The 21,808-nt window shown below is 36.5% G+C and overlaps 1 protein-coding gene across 1 annotated transcript; it reads right to left on the bottom strand.

Annotated features, from left to right (window-relative positions):
- Positions 1–434: 434 nt before the first annotated feature.
- On the bottom strand, positions 435–21,027 carry Tsp_01457 (putative midasin). The gene is made up of 52 exons (XM_003377218.1): positions 20,873–21,027; positions 19,607–19,946; positions 19,230–19,393; positions 18,665–18,836; positions 18,494–18,597; positions 17,776–17,911; positions 17,395–17,636; positions 17,069–17,263; positions 16,531–16,650; positions 16,294–16,472; positions 16,141–16,232; positions 15,808–15,999; positions 15,545–15,680; positions 15,061–15,172; positions 14,849–14,984; positions 14,463–14,717; positions 14,218–14,365; positions 13,726–13,905; positions 13,457–13,662; positions 13,257–13,382; positions 12,971–13,168; positions 12,782–12,889; positions 12,471–12,707; positions 12,099–12,320; positions 11,874–12,005; positions 11,408–11,774; positions 10,935–11,026; positions 10,553–10,761; positions 10,379–10,485; positions 10,217–10,318; positions 9,865–10,143; positions 9,657–9,673; positions 9,437–9,582; positions 8,742–9,273; positions 8,475–8,671; positions 8,272–8,414; positions 8,014–8,156; positions 7,760–7,942; positions 7,425–7,676; positions 6,411–7,257; positions 5,651–5,748; positions 4,414–5,576; positions 3,962–4,328; positions 3,372–3,843; positions 3,069–3,305; positions 2,237–2,994; positions 1,863–2,051; positions 1,612–1,802; positions 1,344–1,518; positions 1,085–1,273; positions 684–893; positions 435–611 (listed from the first exon to the last, which is right to left on the bottom strand). Exons 1-52 carry the CDS (start codon positions 21,025–21,027, stop codon positions 435–437), a joined length of 12,129 nt encoding a protein of 4,042 aa, XP_003377266.1.
- Between the last annotated feature and the right edge of the window lie 781 nt (positions 21,028–21,808).

Raw genomic sequence — 21,808 nt, 5'->3', positions numbered from 1 at the left:
ATAAGCATTTGCTGCTGGAATTGGTAGAGGGATTGGAATAAAATGAACTTTTTACAACTATAATAAATACGTACTGGAATTTCCAAAGAACAAATAAATAGACGCAAGCAGATGACAAATGACACGCTAACGGAAACGATTATAATGCAAATTAATTAATTAATTAATTAATTAACTAACAATGAAAATTGAAATTTCTTTGCGTTCTGTTGTTGTTGTTATATGCTTAGTAGCATGTTACAATCGCATTCTGCATTGCATTGTTCCTCGCTGACTGATAAAAAAAGATAAAGTCTTTTTATAATTCTGATTTTTTGTAAAAAAAGGTTTTATTTCATTATAACAGAATAAAGATTTTTTTTCAAAGTATCTTTAAAAAAAAGATACAACAAACTCTGAATAACAGTATATAATAAATAATAAAAATATTGCATTTAACATTCGGAAACAAGTTCAATCCACTGTTTCAACGCCTCACTGATGACTTTCGGAAGATCATCACAACGATTCAACGTAATATGAAAGGGAAAACAAAATCGATCAATGTATGAAACAAATTCCACTTCCCCATTCGGCTTCACAATTACCATTCTGTGATTCGACACACTATTCTGTAAAGAAAAAGAAATTACACAATAAGAAATAATATTATTATTAATATTCGCCACTTTTTTTTAACATACCGCATTAGAACTATTGTCAACAATGATGTAGATGACAAAAATACCAGCACTGAAAACCGAACGAACCGCATCTTTGAGCGCTTGCTCACCAACGCTGTACACGTTTCTTCCATCTGATAAAATTATCATCAGCTTTGTTGGCATGCCACTGTCAGTTCTGTCAGATGAAGCTGGTTGAGGGGTAAACAAACTGGCTGCACATTGCAACAGCTTAAACAAAAGTCAAAAAAATATATATGCATATAAATGATACAAATGTAACAACTACTACTAACACGAACGACAAACAGCAATAAAAATCATCAAATAATTTTGAACATATTCAAGATGATGATGATGATGATGATATATGCTTTTGAGATGTTGATTTTATTTAAGGTTAATTTTGTTCAAAACAATACCTTGAATATGTCAGTTCGTTGTTCATTGCAATTCAGCTGTTCGATAATTTTAGCACCATAATGAACATCAAACGTTTTAGTCAGAGGCTGCAACAAAATCGGCTCAGTGCCAAATTTGCATACACCAACGTGACCAATTTCCAAAGTATAAAAAGCTTCGTTCAACATTGCCAAAGATTGAAGTGCCATCTGAACAACAACAACAACAACAAACTATTATATCAATGTATAATTTCTTTTCATTTTGTTTTCTCATTACCGTTTTCACGTTGTTCAGTTCCATGCTCTGCGAGTTGTCAATTGCCAGTACAACTTGATAGTCACGTTTCGTTTTACGAGTTCGACGTAACCAAATTTTATCCTTGCGAAATCCGCTGGCAATGTATGGAATAATTTTTCGCAGATTCAATCGTTTTCCCGTACGATAATCACCTCTGAAACACAAAGCAAATGCAACAGATTGAAAATCCATCTTTACAATACAAATTATCTTTAATAATGGCAACAGTAAATTGTTTCCAACTCACTGGAGTCGGGAAGCTACGGTGGGCTCCAACAGACATCGTAAACTTTCACAAAGTTCAACAGCTTGCAAACGTGACTCTTGCACCAAAGCTTTCCACTGATCAACGCTTCCGTTCCAACTGTCGGTGGTCGCAAACGAATCTACATCCACTGGCAAGATCGCATCTTTCACATCCGAAATATTGTCATCAGTCTGAAAGGAATTTATATTGGGTTGAGTAAAATTTCTGCACAAAAAACAAACAAACTTTACCTGACAATGAAAAAATGTTCTGTCAGTATGAAATGAGCTAGCTGCGTTGTTTTGCTGTTCGTCCGTGGGGTTGTGTTCAGCGTCGAGATTCTGCTCTTCCTGATCCATGGGGTCGTTTATCTTGTCGTCGTGTACAATTTCAGCGCTGATTTGCGGAATTATCGCATTTCCATCAGTCATAATTCGATCCTGCACAACAATAAATATTCGAACACAATTTCAACGACGCATATATATATATATTCTCTCACATGAACAACATCTGCTTCTTCTTCTTCTTCTTTGTCTCCTTCATCGGCGCTTTCAAAATCCATTTCCTCGTTGTCGGGCAGTTCTGCTTTGTTCAACGCGGTGTTCAAATCTGCACTGTCCACAATTTGCATAGCATCGTCGTCCAAGTCGGCTGCGTGGGCGAACGCGTTCGCCTGCTCATGTCCCTCGTCTGCATCCGTCGACTCGGAACGTTCCACCGCAGACGAAGAATTTTCCAAAGCGACGGCCGGATTAGTCAGTGTATTTTTCGACAAATCACCGACACTTCGTTGTTCACATTCGGCAGGTTCAATTTTACGCCTCTTCAGGAACGGTTCGGCGAACGTCTGCACGTCGGCAGTGGGTAAATTGTGTCGACCAGAACGATTCGGAACCGAAGATCCCATTTCAGATCGATCTGGCAAACTGGATACAGCTGAATTCCGCTGCTGCACATCGGCGGTTCTGCTTTGCGGGTCGGTTTCCATACAACCCGTGTCCATTTCCACATTCAACTGCTGCTCATCGTCGGCCCCAACTTGAGCACCGGAACCAAACTGACTTTGCTGAGCTCCGCTTTGCGTGAATAATTTTTCTTCCATTACCACAGAATTCTCTTCAACGTTTTCCTCGCCACCATCACTGTCCTCTTCTTCTCGTTGATCATCTTGCTCAGTCAAATCATCATCGCTCTTCAACTGTTCATCGTCATCATCAGCATCAGTGGAGTCTTGCCTTGTTGCTTCATCTTCTTCTTCTTTTCCCTGCTCTTTCTCACCTTGTTCATCATTGTCACTTGCATTGGCATTCAATTCAGGTACTTCGTAGATTTGTTCGTCGTCTTCTTCACACTTGTTGTCTATGTTCTGGTCGCCTGAGTCTAAAATTCCATCATAAATAAATAAATAGATAGATAAATTCAAGTTTTTCAAATATAAAATCAACACTATAAACATGCCACGCCACCTTCGAATTCCCCTTCTTGTTCTTCTTTTGCTACCAACTGATTATCATCGACCTTATTAGCACCTTCCATTGTGCTGTCAAAGTTTTCCGGTCTAGTTTTATTATCCTCTTCCAATGGATCAGGATCAAACTGTCGTTCCGCTTCTTCATCCGAAACATTATCCATTTCCATGTCAATTTTCAAATCTTGATCTCCGTCATTTTCATCCTCATCAGTGTCATCATCTGAAAAAAGGAAAACGAAAACGATTTTTCGCTTCACCCAGTTGTACCATAAAATAATATACAAACCTTCGTCATTTTTATTACTGTTTGGCAAATTTTCCAAATTTCCGTCAAAATTATCTTCCATTTCAATTGGACATTCGACGTCTTCCATCGACGCCTGAGTATCCGACGCTCGGTCTTCTTCACCAGCCAAACCTTCCACTTGATGTTCAAATTCAATCTGTTCAGAAACATCCCGGGCCCCTTCACCAATTCCCATACCGGCATCTTCGAATTGTTGATTTTTCACTTCTCCCTCTTGCGGTTCAGCATTCGAAGGAGGCACGGCAAAGCCTTTTTCGTACAACACGGCGCACAATTGGCAAAAAATCACATACATGTCGCACATGATCAAGGTGTTTTCCAAGCAATTTTCATAAAGGGACGAAATCAAATCGACCAATTTCGTGTATATCAACGCACACGAACGAGCCTGACGCTTCAACTTCTGATCGTCAAAAAATGCACAGCAAATCACTTTGCCTGCTTTTGTCAGCTAAAAGCAGAAAAAAATAGGAAAAAAAAGACAAAACAATTAATCGTTATGGGGTAAATTTTTTAATTATTCATCAAACTGTTTGTTGTCAGTTGTGAAATGACAAATTTCTACTTACCCACGAAGAATAACGGCTGCAAAGACGATCCAAATCGGCAACATCTTTATGCAGAAGTCCAGCGTCAACAGATGACTTTTCTCCGGTTTGAAATGGAAATTTAACTGCGAGCAGTTCTTTAATCAGTGAATCGACATCAACAAATTCGGTGCAAGAAACTTTCTCCAAATCTGCACTTGTACTACAAATACTGTTAAATGTTTCTCGCCGACGCTGCAACGCTTGCCAAGCTCGGTCCAAATGTCGACCGTGGAAACTAACGGTGCCGTCAAATTGACAACGAGCTTTTTGTAAAATTTCACCAATTTCGTCAGAAACGGTACCGAATAAATGGAGTAGAAGATCATTCAATTTGTCAAAGTCTTCGCTAAAAGCACGAAAAAAAAACAACACGAAATAAACACTCTGGAAATTAAATTGCTAATTTACAATAAACAAAAAGAAAAACAAACCATGCCAAGATCGGGATCCCACCAATTGGTGGACAACTTTTTTTAACTTTTTTCATAAATTGAATCGATTCCATTATGGAAACGTTCAACTGGTCCAAGCGAGCAGCCGACTGAAACGATCGTTCCGCGCAGGCAATTTCCGGCGCTGTGGGTTTGCTAACGTTCAGCTCCTGGAACCGCAACAGCTCGGGCGCGTCCAACCGTGCCTTCTCCCACTCGGCACAGGCTGACCAGAGCCGAACTGTCGACGAAGATACGTCGCACAAATTTTCCAAAAATGGAACCAGAGTTGCAGTTTCTTGCAGCAACTTCTTAACTTTGGCCAACGTCGCACCACCGTTGTCGTCGTCGTCGACGAGACCACAAACGCGGCCCTCTTGAATCAGTTCTAACATCCGTTTATACCGCTGCCACCTTTGCAGAACAATCACACGTCCAGCCAGAGTACCGACACGACAAATCAGCTTGTCCACCATGCCGGATGTGAGACCCTTCAATGCCTTAAACAAGGAAATGTTAAGCTGTTGGTCGTTGGTCGTCGTCTCCTGCATTGCAAAACAGCTGAGCATATGGGAAAAACAGATCCAGAACTGATCGATCAACGTTTGGGTTTTTGAATAAATTGCTTCAGAATCGAATTTTTTCGATGGCAACGCTGATGGCACTTCTTTCAACGTTTTCACTATGACGGCTGGGTCGGTGTGCAGCCGGGTTGAAAAGCCTTGTCTTTTTAAAATTTTCACCAATTTCCAAGCAGTCTGTTGACGCTGCTGTAGGGCAAATTTGAACAGCTTCTCTTCAGAAACTGCAGTCGACGATGGACAATTGGTCTTGTCGGCCAGTTCTTCTTGGAAAGGGGTTTTCAATTGCAACAGAAAATCATTCAGTTTAGTAACATTGGTGCAAAGTGAATCGCAAATCGTTTTCCAATGTTTCGAATAATAATCACCGATACTGTTAATATTATTACAAAAGTTTCTACAATCGTCTAGCTGATCCGACTGAATTCCGGCATCTTGAAACTCGTCCAATGAGAACCAATTTTGTGGCAATATTTTATCAACTGAATTCGACGCATTTTCAGTTGCTTCAATTTCCATGCAAGAAATTTTCGAACACAGAGGAGTAGTGATAAGAGACTCAACACTTTGGCACAAGCAATCCTGTGAAATGTTCACATCACGGATTGTCAATAGTTGTGTAATTGGAAAATTAAATGAAAATCATTACCTTGTACTTTTTGACCACCGCAACAAGTTGCCTCTTCAGAGAGAGTATATCCAACTGCGCACGCCACCAATCCGCCTTCTTGTAGTGGAACAACAGCATCACATTCTGAAAAGTGGTAAATGATAAAAAAATTTCCAATGCAAAATATTTTCCAAAAAAAAAACCTACGGATATCTCTTTTCGAAATGGTGCTTTGACAATTTCAATCTGCTCTTTCACTTTCAACTCATATCTGGCAAAAAAATCTACCAATGTGAGAAGGTGACGGCGAGTATCATGCGGCATATTTTCAACAGCTTCTATTTGAACTCTCAACGCCTTGATGAAATCAACAAAACATCCAATGCCGACATTTTTGATCAGTGATGAAATTTCAACAACACAAAGTTCCACGGAATACTTGAAAATTAAAAAAAAAAGAAAAAATTAATAAACAATCTAATTTATTATACAATTGACCATTTTTACATTGTAAGTGTGTATCAACGAGTCGACAACGTGCATGGAATGTTCCACTCCGTTGCAGCTAGCGTCGATTTCAGTTTGCTCGAGTAAATTTTCCCACAGGTGGAATTGTCTCGCAGAAAAGTGAACGTAAAGTTTCTGCAATTCAGCGCAGACAACTTTGAACTCATCCATTTCCGACTGAACGTACACATTCCAATCAACCGCTTTTCCTAATCAATATGTTAAGTTACTTTTTTTTGGCAAAAGTTCAAACACAAATCTGCTATGATACTGTTCACAAAAAAAAAACAAAAACTTACTCAATATTTCACCAATAGCAAATTGCACAGTTGCAACGGTAGAATTGTACGGACAATTTTGCAAATTCTCAACCGATTTTAAAATATCCTCCAAAACAACATTCTCAGGATGTTTGAGTGTCAAATTGTGGATCGCCGTTTTGAAACTGTCCGTCGCATCGTGAACCATCACAGCCTCTTCGTATGTAATTTCACCGTAGATCGCGTTGAAAAAACGTTCTCCTCTTTGTCGACAATCATCATCATCATCCTTCTTATAATAATGATCAATCATCAGCAGTATATTTTCCAATTGGAAACAGTCGCTCTCGACTTCGCCCAAACAGCCTCGCAGACGGTCCCACATCAGTCCGTCGCCGGAAATATCATCTCCACCGTGTCTTAGAACCACCGCCCTCATCGCATCCACAATACATTTTTTCTTTTTCAACAGATGATCATCCGCGTCATCTGCATTTCGCCAAGGCTCGAATAAATATACCATTCGCTTTTCCTCGGCTTCATGTCCATCCGATGACGACGACGACGATTCGACCTCAACTCCAACTCGGTCCACCTTGAACCAACTGACGTCGGGGTGGGTTTGAAAACCGCTGCGCTCGTCACGCCAAGCTCGCATCAAAACACGCACTGCCTTGGCTCGGCGTTCCAAACGCACAGGGTTGTCAATAAAAAATCTGGAAAAAACAAAATTTACAAGATTACACAAATTTTCATCATTGGGCATTGGTTTTTCTTTATACTGGGCAGGGTCAAATTTGTCAGCGTTCGCATTTTCCCAAATGACGAGTGCATTTTTCGACGGAAATGGCAGCGAACTTTTCACCCAACTGCACATATTTGCAATCTTTGAAAAAAAACAAATAAAAAACTATGCCATACATTATAATTTTGTTTATACTCAAAAATCCACTTATTTACTTCAGATTTCGGTGCTGGCTTGTTCGTATATTGGGAGCGCTTCAAGAAGCAATCAAGTTCGTGCAACAATCCTTCGCAAGCGAGGAAAATCACCTGAATGCTCGTCTGCATGTGCAAAACCAAATCCGGCGCCAGGTCCAAAAAATCCCGCAATCGACGCATCGTCGTTTCCATCATAGCCTTGTAAAGGCACAAAGAATCCAACAATTCACGGACGGTGTCCTGCTTGCCGATCATTTTGCCATGCTTAATCGAAATCTTTTTCAAATCGAAGAAAATCTTTGCAATCAAATTTCGCTTTTCCAGAACATTTTCAAATATCATACGCAATTTCTGTAAAATACCCTAGAAAACAAAATGGAAATTTTGTTTTAATTTAATAAAAAACAAGAAATTTGAAAATTCAACTCAATTAATTAATTAATTACTTCTCTTTCTTTGGGAAAATCACAATACTGTTCAAACGGTTGCCTTTCTTTGTGAAGTTCAGTAGAAAGTTTTCGCAAACTATCCACGCGAGGGTGTACAGATGTTTCGCCACTCAGGTCGGAACCCCAGTACATATGAAATCGTCTGTCGAACACTTTCAACTCTTTCTTTACGTACGCAATCTAATAAATTTGCATTGGATGTTATTTTATTTCAAAGAAAAAGCAACTAGATTTTGCTGTTTCACTTTCACCTGCAAGTCTATGGCATCCCGCTTGGAACAGGCAATTTTCAGAGGATCTTTGCTGTAAAGCACTACCAAACTGTAAATAGTGAACATCGCTTCTCCGGCGCTCAAGCAAATACAGTACAATCCAAATGGGCAGAGCGCTGTGTCTAAAAATTAACAAAAGTAAAAAAAATACAATTAATTCAACACTTTCATTGACAGTAATGATAAATTAATTTTCAAACAAATAATACAAATATAAAAAGATAAACTTATCAGTACCATCAGAATATGATGTTACGGTCCTTTTAATGGTCTTCATTGCAGTTTTATATGGAGGCGAATCAACCTTCTGCCACATCAAGCCAAAATGCGCATTCAAAAATTTCATACTCAGTGTCAACACCGTCTGATGTAACACAATTCTAAAAATCAATCCATAAATGATGAATAATCAAATCAAGTCAAATCAAATCAAATCATACGCCGCCAATTTAGGCATCATTTCCAAAGAAGAACCACAATTCCACAAAAATGACATCGCTTCGTTCGCTTTTGACCTCATCGAACGAATATTGCCAATATTCAACAACGATTTGAACTGCTTGGAGTTTTCCAATTGTAACATGTCGTTCAAATAATTTTTCAATTCTTCTTTATAACCAACTGCCAATCGAAATGGCTTAAAAAAGGGAACAAACAAAATTTGAAAATGCATTAAAAAAAACAAACAACAACAACAACTATATTACCGAACTGCAACGAAACTCGCCAATCAGTGTCGACGCAAACGACAGCCAATCATAGACTGTGTCGATTGGAAAATCGTCCAGTGAAATTTGTGGATGATTTTTACAGCCGACAGAACAACAGGCGTGAAATTTCCCATAAAATTCCTCTGCACTTTCGACGAAGCAAATCAGCATAAACAATTTTTGAAAATTGTTCCCAACATTTTCCAATTCAACCTCGGCTAATGTCAAAAGCTGTTTAATATCAACTGGATTCAGCTTGTCGTATGGTAAATGTGCATTGTTGTGGAAAATTTCAATATTGGCCATCAATTTTTCGCTGTTGACAACTTTCAACTTGGCCAACAGCTTCATGCAGACCATTTGCCGTTTCAGTTCACAAATTGCCAAAGCAGATTCGGCTTTGTACAAGCAGCGACTCAGTTGCAACGAATTGAACAGTAAATCGAAAAAATTCAAAATAAATGCATGATCTTTTCTGATCGGGTTTAACTTTTTCCATGATGATAAACCTTTCAAGCCGTACAATAATCTAAACGAACAAAAATTGAAATGTATTATTATTCACTTCAATTGATTATCCATTTCATTTTATAATCAATCTCACTCTCTCTCTCTCTTTTCTCGAAGTTATATAACAGTTAACTGTTCAGTTTAAAAAAAGTATTCAAATAATAATAATAAGCACGATTTACCCAGTATTATTCATAACTTCGGATAGAGTGAGACGCAAATCGAAACACAAATGCCAAAGCAGCAATGATGAAGATTTCATTTGCACGATATCCATGTCTTTTAATTTCTCGCAAAGCACAGCTAACAGCAACAAACTACGACTTGCCTGAAATTAAAATTGAAAATGAGAAAAAAAATATATATCGTTTTTTTTCTTTGTTGTTGCACACAAAATAATACCGTCATCCACAGGCTGTCTGGAAAAATTACACGTCGAGAAAGAATATTACGATAATTGCCGAGTATACATCTCATAAACTCACTGAGCCAGGTAAAAACATTCATATTGGAATGTGTTGAAAATTCGCCTATGAAAACACAACGAGTGTGAATCATGAAAAACATAAAAATCAAATCAAACAAAACATATATTGTTCCGTTGTTTTACCATTTTCAAATTCTTTCTCCAATTCGTTTAAAATCGTGCTATCCACTTTGCATAAGTATACATCATAGATCCAGAAATATTCAATGATGAATAAAATCCTATAAAAATTTACAAAAAATATCGAATCGTTGAATGTGGTAAGGTTGAAATCAAAATACTTGTTCAATATGCATGATATGTCTTCGAACACAACATTGCTTTCACAAAGACGTTCAAACCAACGCATAAAATACCAACGCAGGTCCGTCGCACCGAAATGCATTATATGCATTATTTCTACTGCAAATGTCATAAAAAAATAAATTAACATACAGAAACGTTACTTTTCATATTTTTGATATGTAATACTTACGCGCCGAATGCCGTTCGATTGAATTCGACATTATGCGAGGAATTTTTTGCATTAGAATTTGCAAATTATGTAATTTCGCTCCCGACAACCATGCATTGCATTCTAAATATGAATAAATACATATATTATCAGATTCGTTTCATGGTGCTCATCAAGTTGAACCTTTAAACAATTTTTTCAAATAAGCCAATCGATAAGCGGAATCGCCTGTTGTGCTGGTGCAACAATAATGTCGAAGCACAATTTGCATCACCGAACTGTCCAATTCACTAAACACAGAAGGAAATGGTGAAAATCAAAATCAACAAATAATAATAATTCAATGTTATTATATACTTTTGCTTCACTTCTGCAAAAATTTGTCGAATAAAATGCAAATCCCTTCCAAGGGCAAATGCTTTCGGAAATGCAGACAAAATATTGACTGGGATTGAGTACGAAATAAGTTCACAGTCACCAATCTTCCCATTTGAAATAAAAGATTGAAAATTAATATACATCACACTCTTTTCATCATACCAACCGTGATTATTCATCAGATTATCCTATTTCACAGTAAATTTTTGCTTTGTCAAAAAATTTTAATTTCTAATCATCGATTGTTAAAATAAATAAATTTAAAAGCAATATCAGTAAAACTATTACTTTCAAAGCTTTTCTGATAACTTTTATGATAAAAAATATTTTGAAAAATGTCTATTCACATTCACCGCATTACCTTGGTATCAGTGAAAACGTTGTTGTTCATGGAAAACAATTTTACAAGTCGTCCACTTTCACTTTCATGCAAATTATGCCAGCCATCATTTTCTGGAATGTATATTTCAATCGCCCGATTTCTCATTGAGCGTGATATTTCACCATATTTAGGATCCATTGTAAAAATAGCTCTACAAATTTAAAATATTAATAAATCAACATAATAATAATAATAATAATAAATCAAATCAATCAAAAGATTTAAAGAGGTACAGTACCGAAATTGGTCGTGTGGCTTATAGACGGGCAACTGATTTTCAAACAAACCACGTTCAGCAACACTCAGTTGACCAAATGGTTCAAACAAACTATTCAATCGATCCAAAACAGCAGGGCTGCAGAGAAAACAACAGTAGCAATAATAATAATAAAACAATAATAAAAAAATCAGAAGCATAAATATGTTATTAATAATGATCAAACAGTTTCCACTTGCATACTTGCACAAATTGACATTTTCAACAAGAAGCCAGTGCCCTTCACGCAGGGCGACCAGTAATGGGCTTTCCACCCAGACAAAGCGCACATTGTCGCTTTCAGAGGTGCAACGGCAAAATACACGTTGAAGGTCGTTTACTGAGTCATTAAATTTCGCTTTCAACGATGCCATAGCAATAAAAACGTTGCCAATGGTTTGCAGCTTTTCTAGCATCGCTTTGCAATGGTTGAGATTCAGCTTCTGCACATCATCAAGCTCCAAAAGCAAAGACAGCAAGTTTTCAAAAGCGTAAAAACAACCATAAGTATAGGTTTCCAAAGCCAGATTTTCACAGGCTGCTTTCATCCGCCGCATAAAATGCTGAAAGCACTTTCTACTGGTCGTCTGAAATTACGCACAACAACAACAACAACACTAACAATGACAATGGTCGTTCCCTGATCACAAAAGTCACATTACCTCTTGTTCATAAGTGCCCAACAATTCGCTAGCGTCTGTTTCTGGGGTTAAATTTAAAATTGTCAATTTTTGACGACACAACAAACTCAATGTTTTCACCAGCATCGTTTTGCCAACCATCGATTTACCAACCTAAAAATAATCCAAAAATTGAATAACAATTTCCAATGGTAAACTTTTCATTTCAACATTTTAAAAAAATCAAATAAAACAAAATTTCCATACCAAAATGGCCAACATGTTCCCCTGTATGCACTGCATCAAATACTTATAATAAGACGCCAACGACATGGGAGGCATCACAGCATCGCATGCGACATTCCCAAGGTAGACATACGCCTCTCTCCTATCCAATACAGCATCGCCAAAATAAAGCTTGTTATTTGTAATGACAAACGTATCCAACGTTTCCTTTTGAAAATTTGTTTTTGTCGTTTCCACAAACAGCTGCATAACCTAAACAAAATTTCCACTCTACATTTTTATCCTATGGTATTATTTCATCTTGCTTTTATGTTATTTCAATTCAAAGTTGAAAATAAGCCAACAATAAATAAATAATAAATGTGCTCGTTTTTCAACACTGCTGCATTATACCTTCGAACGTTCTTCATAATCCCGCATACGTACAGCATATACTGTGTAAAAAAGTTTATCATACGGTAAGCCGGTAATTGACTGAAAAATATCATTTTTCCGTTTTAATAATCTGATAAAAAATTGATTACTGATATTTACAATCAGTTTTCCCCAGCGGATCAAGTCACGCAAATTGAATTCCGCGTTGCCACTGGCAAAGCTTTCAAAACCCTGCTGTCGTACCATCACATTCAACTGCAAAACACAAAAGTTGAACAATAAACGAAAACCAACTATAAAAAATACAACAAGCAAATATCATGGCAAACCTTGCTATTGAAAGTGACCATATTTTTCAACACACGTCCTTCAATATTGGTGAATTTATGCCGCATAATCTCCAGCTGATCGGTTTCGGTCAAATTGTTCAAATGGATCTGTTAAAAAAATGAAAAAACAAAAGAACAAAATAAAAAACCAAGTGGCAAAGGGTAAAATTTAAAATAATGAATGCTCACGAGAGTGAAACGGCTAACAAACGATCTAGGCAAGGCTTTTCGATTTCCGCCTTGATTGTACGGATTTTGGCATGCGAAAAATCTGGTAGCTGTTCTACCAACCGAGAACGTTTTACCCAATTCAGGGATAGTGATCTCACCGCGATGATCGAAACAAGCGTTCAAGCCTTCCAGAACAGTTTGGCTTGCGAGATTCATCTGAAGAAAAAAAATAAAAATCACACATTTTACACAACAACATCATCATTTTAAAGTGGTAATTGAAAAAATTTAATCAATTACTCACTTCGTCCAACAATACCCAATGACCCTTCTTCACCGCAGCCAGTAGCGGACCGTCCAACCAAGTAAACATTTGCCTACTTTTATCATTCATTATTGGAAATTCGGATCCGAAAAGATCGCAAAGATCCTGTAAAATAATCGAAATCAAACAAACAACAATAAATTTTGTTTTATGGAATTTTGCACAAAATTTTCACTGACCGTTTGCTCGGATAAATTGATACGAATTATTCGGTGTCCAGTCAAAGCTGCGAATTCCATCACCAGCGTACTTTTACCAACACCAGGACTTCCCTGAATCAAAATTGGCCGTTGAACACTGAGCGCTCGGGCAAGTCGAAAAAAATCATAACTACGCATCCCAAAAGCATCAATGACAGTAGTTTCAGTTGAGCACTGCTTACTACCTTAAAAATTGACAACAATTCAACAAACACACACACATACAAAGTAGAAACAATTCAACACACCTTTTGCTACTGTGAAGCATCCAATTTGCAAGTGGTCTTCGTGATTCGTTATATGGGCGTTTAATAGCTTGCTACGATTTACACGACCCAGCTGTGATTCCAAAGATTTCAACAAATGCTCGAAAACGTCATCGCCAAATTTTTTCCTCTCCTCAACCGAAACAGCAGCTCCTTTAGCACCTTGAAGTTGTATTTGTTGAATATTATTCGAAATTTTTTTCTGTTCTTTTTTTTAATTTCAAATAAGAACCCAAATATTTACCAAAACTATCAATTACAGTCGCTATAGCGCCGTGAACGATGCTCAACGCCACGTCGAGCATTCCGACATTCGCCTTGATGAACTGCAACCAGGCAATAACATCCCGCATTGAAAATCTACAAAATTAACACATAGAAAAAGAAAAAAAAATATATATATATAATTCCAATATGTTTCACTGAACTCTTTTGGCATGCGAGAGTCGATTTGCCGCAAGAAATCAAGCATACATTTGGCCAGTGCGTTTCTGAGCAAGTCATCTTCTACTGGCAAATTCTGAGACAACAATTCAACCATATCCTCTTGCTCTTCACAAGCATGGAGTGATGTAGTTTTGCACCAAATTTCGGTGAAGCGATTACGCAACGCTCGCGACAACTGGAACAAAATTCAAAATTTCCATTTAAACAATGAAAGGGGGAGGGAAGTGGGGGGGGGGGGGGGAAGGGCGAATTCAGCCCAGATGAAGCCATACCTCGCGTTTGCCATAATCACCGCCCGGATTCATCGTCGCCAAGACGTTGAAGCCCGGAGCAGAGCGGACCGTCCTCGGCTGTGCACAGCCGATACGCTCGTACACGGTCAACGTACGTTCCGGCTCGAGCACGCTGTTCAAACGTTCAATTACCGCATCTTCGGCAAGTGAAATTTCATCAATCAAAAAATATTCTCCTTTTTTCATCGATTTCACCAACGGACCATCCAACCAATAAAAAAACATACTCATACGCTAAAGATAAAAAACCACTTATCATATTCACGAAATTACGGCTGGCAAATTTCAAATCTATCTGTTAAATTAAATGAATGAAAAATATAAATGACAACAAGGTAAGGAAACAAATCGAGTTCAATTTTTACCTCCTGACATTCAAGAGGCGCAGGAACCAATCTTCCAACAAAATCAGCTGCTTCGGTTGACATGTGACAATTTATCGTATTCATGGAACGGCTGTTCGCTTTTGCAAACATTTGGCACAGAGTTGTTTTGGCGCAACTGAAATTTTATTATCCACACATACACACAATTATAAAAATGCTCAAAAAAAAATAAACAACAAAAAATCACTTACCCTGTATCGCCAACAAGAAGAGTGGGCTCGTTGAATTGCAAAGCTTGACCTAACAGTACAGCTGATCGGACAATCGATTTCGTCCAACAGATGTGCTTGAATTCTTCCACATCTGAAATTTAATTTTAAATTTAAAAATACAAATTCACCACGAACATCCGATGATGCAGCAAATAAATAAATAATCGACTGTGCATACTGTTGCGAATGTCGAGCAGACCGAGAGGGAAATATGGCGAGTCGATGTGAAACAATTTATCCGAATCAATTTTCACCTTGAAACAAGTCTCCAAATTTTCTATCACCACTTTTTCATCTTCAGATCGTCGACAACGACCAGCAAGAATAAAATAGCCTTGAAAAAATTTCAAAATAAAAATATAAAAACAAAATTACATATAAATAATTCCTCCGAATTAACTGAATAAATTTTTATCTTAATCGACATGATCAATTCAACAGATATGGATTGGTTGGTGTATACCTTGTTCGGCAAGATACTGAATATAGTCGTTTTGTTGTGCTGAAACATTTTTAAACCGATCACCCCACCGAAACAGATCACGCAAAGTTATATATCCTTCTCGTCCTGCGAACATGCTGCAACTTGATCGATTAGCCTTGAAGTGAAAAATAAAGACAAAAATTATTATTAATCACCAAATAACAATTCATATGTAATTTTATTCTTTTTTAAATTGTAAATAAAACGCAACTCAATTTGAATATTAACAATTTTGTACGTACTTGCAACTCTCTCATCACTGCCACCATTTTGCTCGCGTAAGACAACGGCAAACCACATCGCATTTGCAATATTGTTTCAATTTCATTATAGGGCAGTTCACCGAAATTCATTTGAACAAATCGATTACGAAATGCCCTGGACAAACTTTTCCTTCCTCCGTACAAGCCAGGGGGATTTTGCGTGGCAAAGATCTGAAAGTTGGGATGCGCTTTAACAACTTCCTGCGTTTCCATGATGAACAATTCGCGATTGTCGTCCAAAACCTGAATTATATTAACAATTAAAAAATTAAAACAAAAAAAGACAAAAGAAAATGACAAAATTCAACCTACCCGATTCAAAGATTCCAATACATCCGAATCAGCCAAATTTAGTTCATCTAAAATTATCCAATGTCCATTTCGCATCGCTTTGACCAAAGGTCCTGAAAAATAATTTCATATATATTTTACTCTCTCTCTCTTATTTCCATCAAAAATAATAACCTTCGACGAACACCAGTTGTCCAGATGCATTATTTACATAACTGCCCACGTAATCTTGGATATCCGTATTTTGGTGATTGTTAATGCGCATGCATACATTTCCAGTGCAATTTGCCAAATAGCTGATTAAACTCGTCTTACCAACCGAAGTTTCGCCTTGCAATAAAACAGGATACTTCCTAAAATAATACGAAAAATATATACATATATAAATGAAACAGCTTGAAAGCACAATACCTAGAACTGACTACACGACACAAATCTTCCAAGTTTCTCTTTACCGTATCCGTCAGTACATAAGACGAATCAACGTTCACTTCTGCACTGCCACGAACAAGTTGATAGCCACAAATCGCACTGCAATTTACACAATCGACATCATTGTGAATAAATAATTTTGTAAAGGAAAACAATATATTCAACATTACACGCAACGTGAATCACTAATTACGCTACATCTGGACAGCAACGATTTCAAATCAGGTATTGAACTGCATTTACGAACGGTATATTCAAATATCATTTTCTTCACTGTTTCATATGAACTCGCGTCCAATTCTGTCAAGAAACTCAAACAAAATGCCTAAAAATATAACAAAAAACTCAAAAAATATGAATTAATAAAAATAAATAAAAACTACCCACCTCGTATAAAGAGCGCCAAGTGTAATGAAAGCGATTTTCACTCGCATCCATTAACGCTCTACAGTAAGTTCTCAAACTGAAAGAAAAAAATCAAATCAAGTTATATCGTATATTAAAATGAAATGCTCACGTGTAGCATGGACTAGCAGATTGAAAACCGGAAGAAAGACCACTGCTGACTGATTTAATTTGAACAAAAAACTTCACCAAAGATTCGATAACGTTAACAGTGATGGACCAGTGCTTATTTCTGTCCAAATATGCTTTCGTCAGCATACGCAGGTCTTCCAAACTGTCCAACTCGTCGACGAACACCTCGGTAAATCTAAAATTAATAATCACGGGCAATTATTTTATTCATATTTGGTCACAACTGCAAAAATTAAAAATGGAACAAACGAACACTCGATATAACAGAATAGAATAAATAAATCGAACGCTTCCACTACAACGCACCTACTGCGCAAGCCTGGATTAAGCTCCCGCTTGCCAACATCCGTCGCCGGATTCATGCAGGCAATAAGTCGAAAATTTTCATGCACGGTGATCATTTCCTTCTGACTCGGATCAAGCAACACTTGATCGCCAGCTCGACAATCCAACAAAAAGTGCAACGCGTTCAAAAGTTCGGGTGAGGCCATGTTGATCTCGTCGATCAGCAGCCATTTGCCCAGTTCCACCGCCTTCGCCAAAGCACCCTGAATTTTGAAAATACAATTTTTTTTGTTTGCTTGTTTATTTGTTTACTGCCCAGTTCCACAACAAGAGCGAAGTGGTGGACAAATTTGCTTGCCTTAACGTATCGAAACGGTGCAATGTGCTTCATTTTGCCCGCACTCTTGACCAATTTTTGCAAATAATCCAAAAAATCGCGAAGAGACGGGTCGTTGGGTTGGCATTTCTCGACGGTAAACCGAACGGCCCATTCCATTTTACATACGACATTTTTCCATTCCTTTTTCTGAAAATCTTGCTGAAAAAAATAACATATTCTCAGCTCGGAATATTAATATTTCAGGGAAATAGTAAATTAACATTTATAGATTCTGCCAGACGTTCCCTTCCTATGTTGGGCAGTAGTTTCACGCTGTTAAATCGTTTCAACAAATCATTAAAGAAAAATTCTGGGCCGCATGGACGAAACCTGAAGAAAACAATAGTAATTTTATTCACCAGAACACGCAGTCAACAATCACATTGAAAACAACAGAAAAACGCTTGCTTACCCGCCTATTAAATCGGTAATTTCCGACTGCTGACCCATGTTAATTATTGTAAGTTCAACACCTTAAACATAGCGTGATGCAAAAATATTAATAATGACAACATTAACATAAAGCAATAAATAAATATACCTAATCGTTCGGCGAGAAATTGAACGGCTGCAGTTTTGCCACAGCCAGTTTCACCAACAAGCAAAAATGGTTCGCTCAACGACACAGCCCTGGCTAACTTTTCCAACAAACTGCAAGCTTGACTTGTGTAAAAAAATTCATACTTCCTTAAATAATTAATTTTTTTCAATTAAATTTCAATAATGCAAACAATTCATCACCATTTCATATGTTCAGTGTGCTTTTTCAAATAAACTCGGCCAATATTTATGCCGTCAGATTTCAACTGCACCAATGGACGGCGTGTTTTTTCGTACTTCATAATCTTAAACATTTTAAATTTTTTTACAAACACATTTCATTCACATCACTGCTGTTCAACAGAAGCTTACATTTTGGCCAAATTTTTCAGCCAGTTCACTTCTGACACTGCTGCGAACGGCTTTCGACTGAATAGATGCCAAAAAGCAATCGTCCAAATCCAAGAAGCAGTCTTTCAATTTTGCCTCGGTGAGTGCATCGACGGCGTTGCTTTCCAATCTTCTGCGCATTTTCAACAAACTTCTTTAAACGTAGAAAATCCATTAATTCTTGACTGCAAATTTGAATATCTCAATTCTCTTGTCACATTACCTCAGTGTAACTGGAGATACTTTAGCATCCAGAGGTAGTGTCAACAAATTTGAAAAAATAAGATTCATCATTTCATTTTTCGTTTTGTCTTCAAAAAAAGCCTAAAAAAATAATAATAATGTAAAAAAATTACAAAACTACTTTTTCAGAACTTACACTCGCAAGTTCAGCAAAATTAACCTGCTTCATTTCCAAAAAATGACAATATTTGTGTAAAACGCCAATTTTACTTTGCAAATTTTCATAATCGGCACTATAGCAAAATAAACAAATAAACAAACAATTAATTTTTATACTTATTAATTTTCTTTTGTTTTTCATTACCTTGACGTGAAAATGAGTCTGAAATTGCTGTGCAATTCAAATTTTCCATTTAAATTATCCACCAATAGCTGGCGATTTTCAATCATCGCTCCTAACTGATGCAATAGTTCTACCGGGGAACAATCTACATCTTCTAAAAGTAACCACTTTCCCATTTTGGCAGCCTTAAAATATGCACACAATTGTAACATGCGTTTGGGAAAAGAAAATGACAAAAGCACACTCACTTCACCAATCGCTCCCAACTGCCAACAGAACTCACCCGGCACTTCAGTGCATACGTAACCACCGAAACAAGCCTAAATATGTTTACAGCATGTAAACAAAAATAATTTAAAAAAAACATATTTTAAAAGAAAACTTGACACTAGACAGACCTTCACATCCATATGTTCGCTTAGCTGTAAAACAACTAAATCTCGGCATCGCTTAACACTGTGAGCAAAGGAACGGAGTAGCCAGCTTTTTCCACACCCCCCTGGACCGTAAACGACAAGCACTTTCTCCTCGTATATAGCATGTGCCATTTGCATGTAGTATTGTTCATTATTGAAAATGTCCAAATTCCGAGATTCCACGCCGCATTTACATTCAACACCTCGCAATTTCTTCAATGGTGATTCATTCAGAAACTGCTTAATCGCTGAAGTCGGTTGGCGAGTTAAAAACTTCAATGTTTCAGACAGGCGTGACCCCTTGAAATAATACTGGATAATTCTAAAATGTATATATAAGTTTATGCATAATAAAAATTATCATTCAACTAAATAGTGGATACCTAAGATCAACGTCTGACCAACGAAAGTCAGTGTACAGATCTTCTGAAAATTGGTCAAATATACCTGCAATTCTCAGGGCTGCGATGGCAAAGCTTAAATGAAAACTCATGAAGATTCAAAACGGAAATTCGTTACAACAGTGAATTACAACTGAATGACAAGGTCTTTATGTTTTGGCAAAAATTTCACCAAATTGAACCGGTCAAATTTATGCACACAGTATTCTGTGTCGTAATTGAAAAGCAACCAAATCAATTCCACAATTTCACTTTCCATTTCTGGCTAAAATAAGAATAGTACTTTGAAACCTTTACACCAAATTTTACCCGTTGAAAATATGCAAATAACAGAAAGATACTTCATTTTGAAAAAAAGTTATATTATAATTTATCACAGAAACCGCACTCTGATAACTTAACATAGGATTCATTTAATTCTTCTCTTTTCAAACTGAAAGATTTTGAAAAAACCAAAAAGTTATACTATTCATGCTAAGAGATATGCTATGCCAACTGTAAAACAACAAATTAATAACCACATTAGCAGCTATTGAAAGAGCCAGCCTATAAGCCAATAAAACTATTACTAAACCATTAAAAATAGTATTTATTTATTATTTAATTAATACTGAAGCGCCAAAATTTTCACGATTAGAAAATATTTTTAAAAATGTTAAAGTCAACAATTCTAATTGAGTTCATTTCATTTGATGAAAAATTTCACATCTAAATAAAATTATATTTATTTTCAACTTACTTTACGGAATTCTTTGCCAGAAATCTTCTCTATCAATCTTCGGGCAAAGCTTAAAAAGAGCAATAAGCTTATAATTAGCTCACAGCTACAGTTAATTACAATGATTACAATCTAGCATCCTGTACAACTGGAATCAATTCTTTCATGCATGACATCTGACTCTCGAGGTTCGCAACATCTTCAACACAATTTTCCACATATTGATTCAGTTTTTCATCAGCATCAACTTCCGCTTGTTGTTGACCAGATTCCATTTTCTCCATTTTCCTATAATTTCATTATTAACTAACTGCATGAAGTATAACTGCTACAACATTTGACAAAGTCTCCACTGATCATAATAAAAGCTTCACCTTAACCTCTTTGTAAAACATAAAATCTAAACTTTTCAGCTATTATAATTTTAATAAGAAAGTGAACATGAATTACATAAACTGCACGATGTAAAAACCGTTATAACTTGAACGTAATAATAATTAAAGAGAGAAATGATGCTATTCAAAGTAGATACTACTTTTTAAAAGATTTTTTAAATTATTTAAATTAAACAAAGTAATATTTCAACTACATAAATTCAATCATGCAATTTAATCGACTCGCAAATGAAAAATGAATGGAAGTTGCCAACTTACCAAAAACTACAGTATATAAAAGTATTAATATTTTCATCACTTTTGTTGACGCTTAATCTAATTGAAAATAATCTATAAAAAAATACGCAATGCTTTAAATTTCAATTATTTTAAATTATTAGCTATTCTAAGCCATTCGATATATGCACATGTTCACCAATCTTACAAATATAAAAATATGAATTTCTTCGCTTTAAAAAATAATTAGTTAGCTTAATTAATTTTAAATCTTTATTAACTTTATAATTAATCATTTTTAAGTAATCTTCCAATGAAAATAAAAAACACAGTCATAAGCATTACTGGAAGTATTTTACCATCAAATACTTCTTACTACCATCATATTTAATACTCTGCATGTTTTAAAATTTCACATCGATTTGTTCGGTGATTTTTAAAATTTCAACATATT

The sequence above is a fragment of the Trichinella spiralis genome, assembly GCF_000181795.1.
Source record: "Trichinella spiralis strain ISS 195 chromosome Unknown Scfld4, whole genome shotgun sequence".
Lineage (NCBI taxonomy): Eukaryota > Metazoa > Nematoda > Enoplea > Trichinellida > Trichinellidae > Trichinella > Trichinella spiralis.
The sequence above is the reverse complement of the archived record's forward strand: the minus strand, read 5'-3'. Positions and strand labels throughout refer to the sequence as shown.

Coding starts and splice junctions, on each gene's coding strand:
- Tsp_01457 (XM_003377218.1), bottom strand. CDS start 21,027: ATGGAGAAAATGGAATCTGGTCAACAACAAGCGGAAGTTGATGCTGAT. Junction 18,837..19,229: donor AGACTCATTTTCACGTCAAG/GTAATGAAAAAC, acceptor CTACGTTTAAAG/AAGTTTGTTGAAAATGCGCA. Junction 10,486..10,552: donor TTTGCAGAAGTGAAGCAAAA/GTATATAATAAC, acceptor TTCTGTGTTTAG/TGAATTGGACAGTTCGGTGA.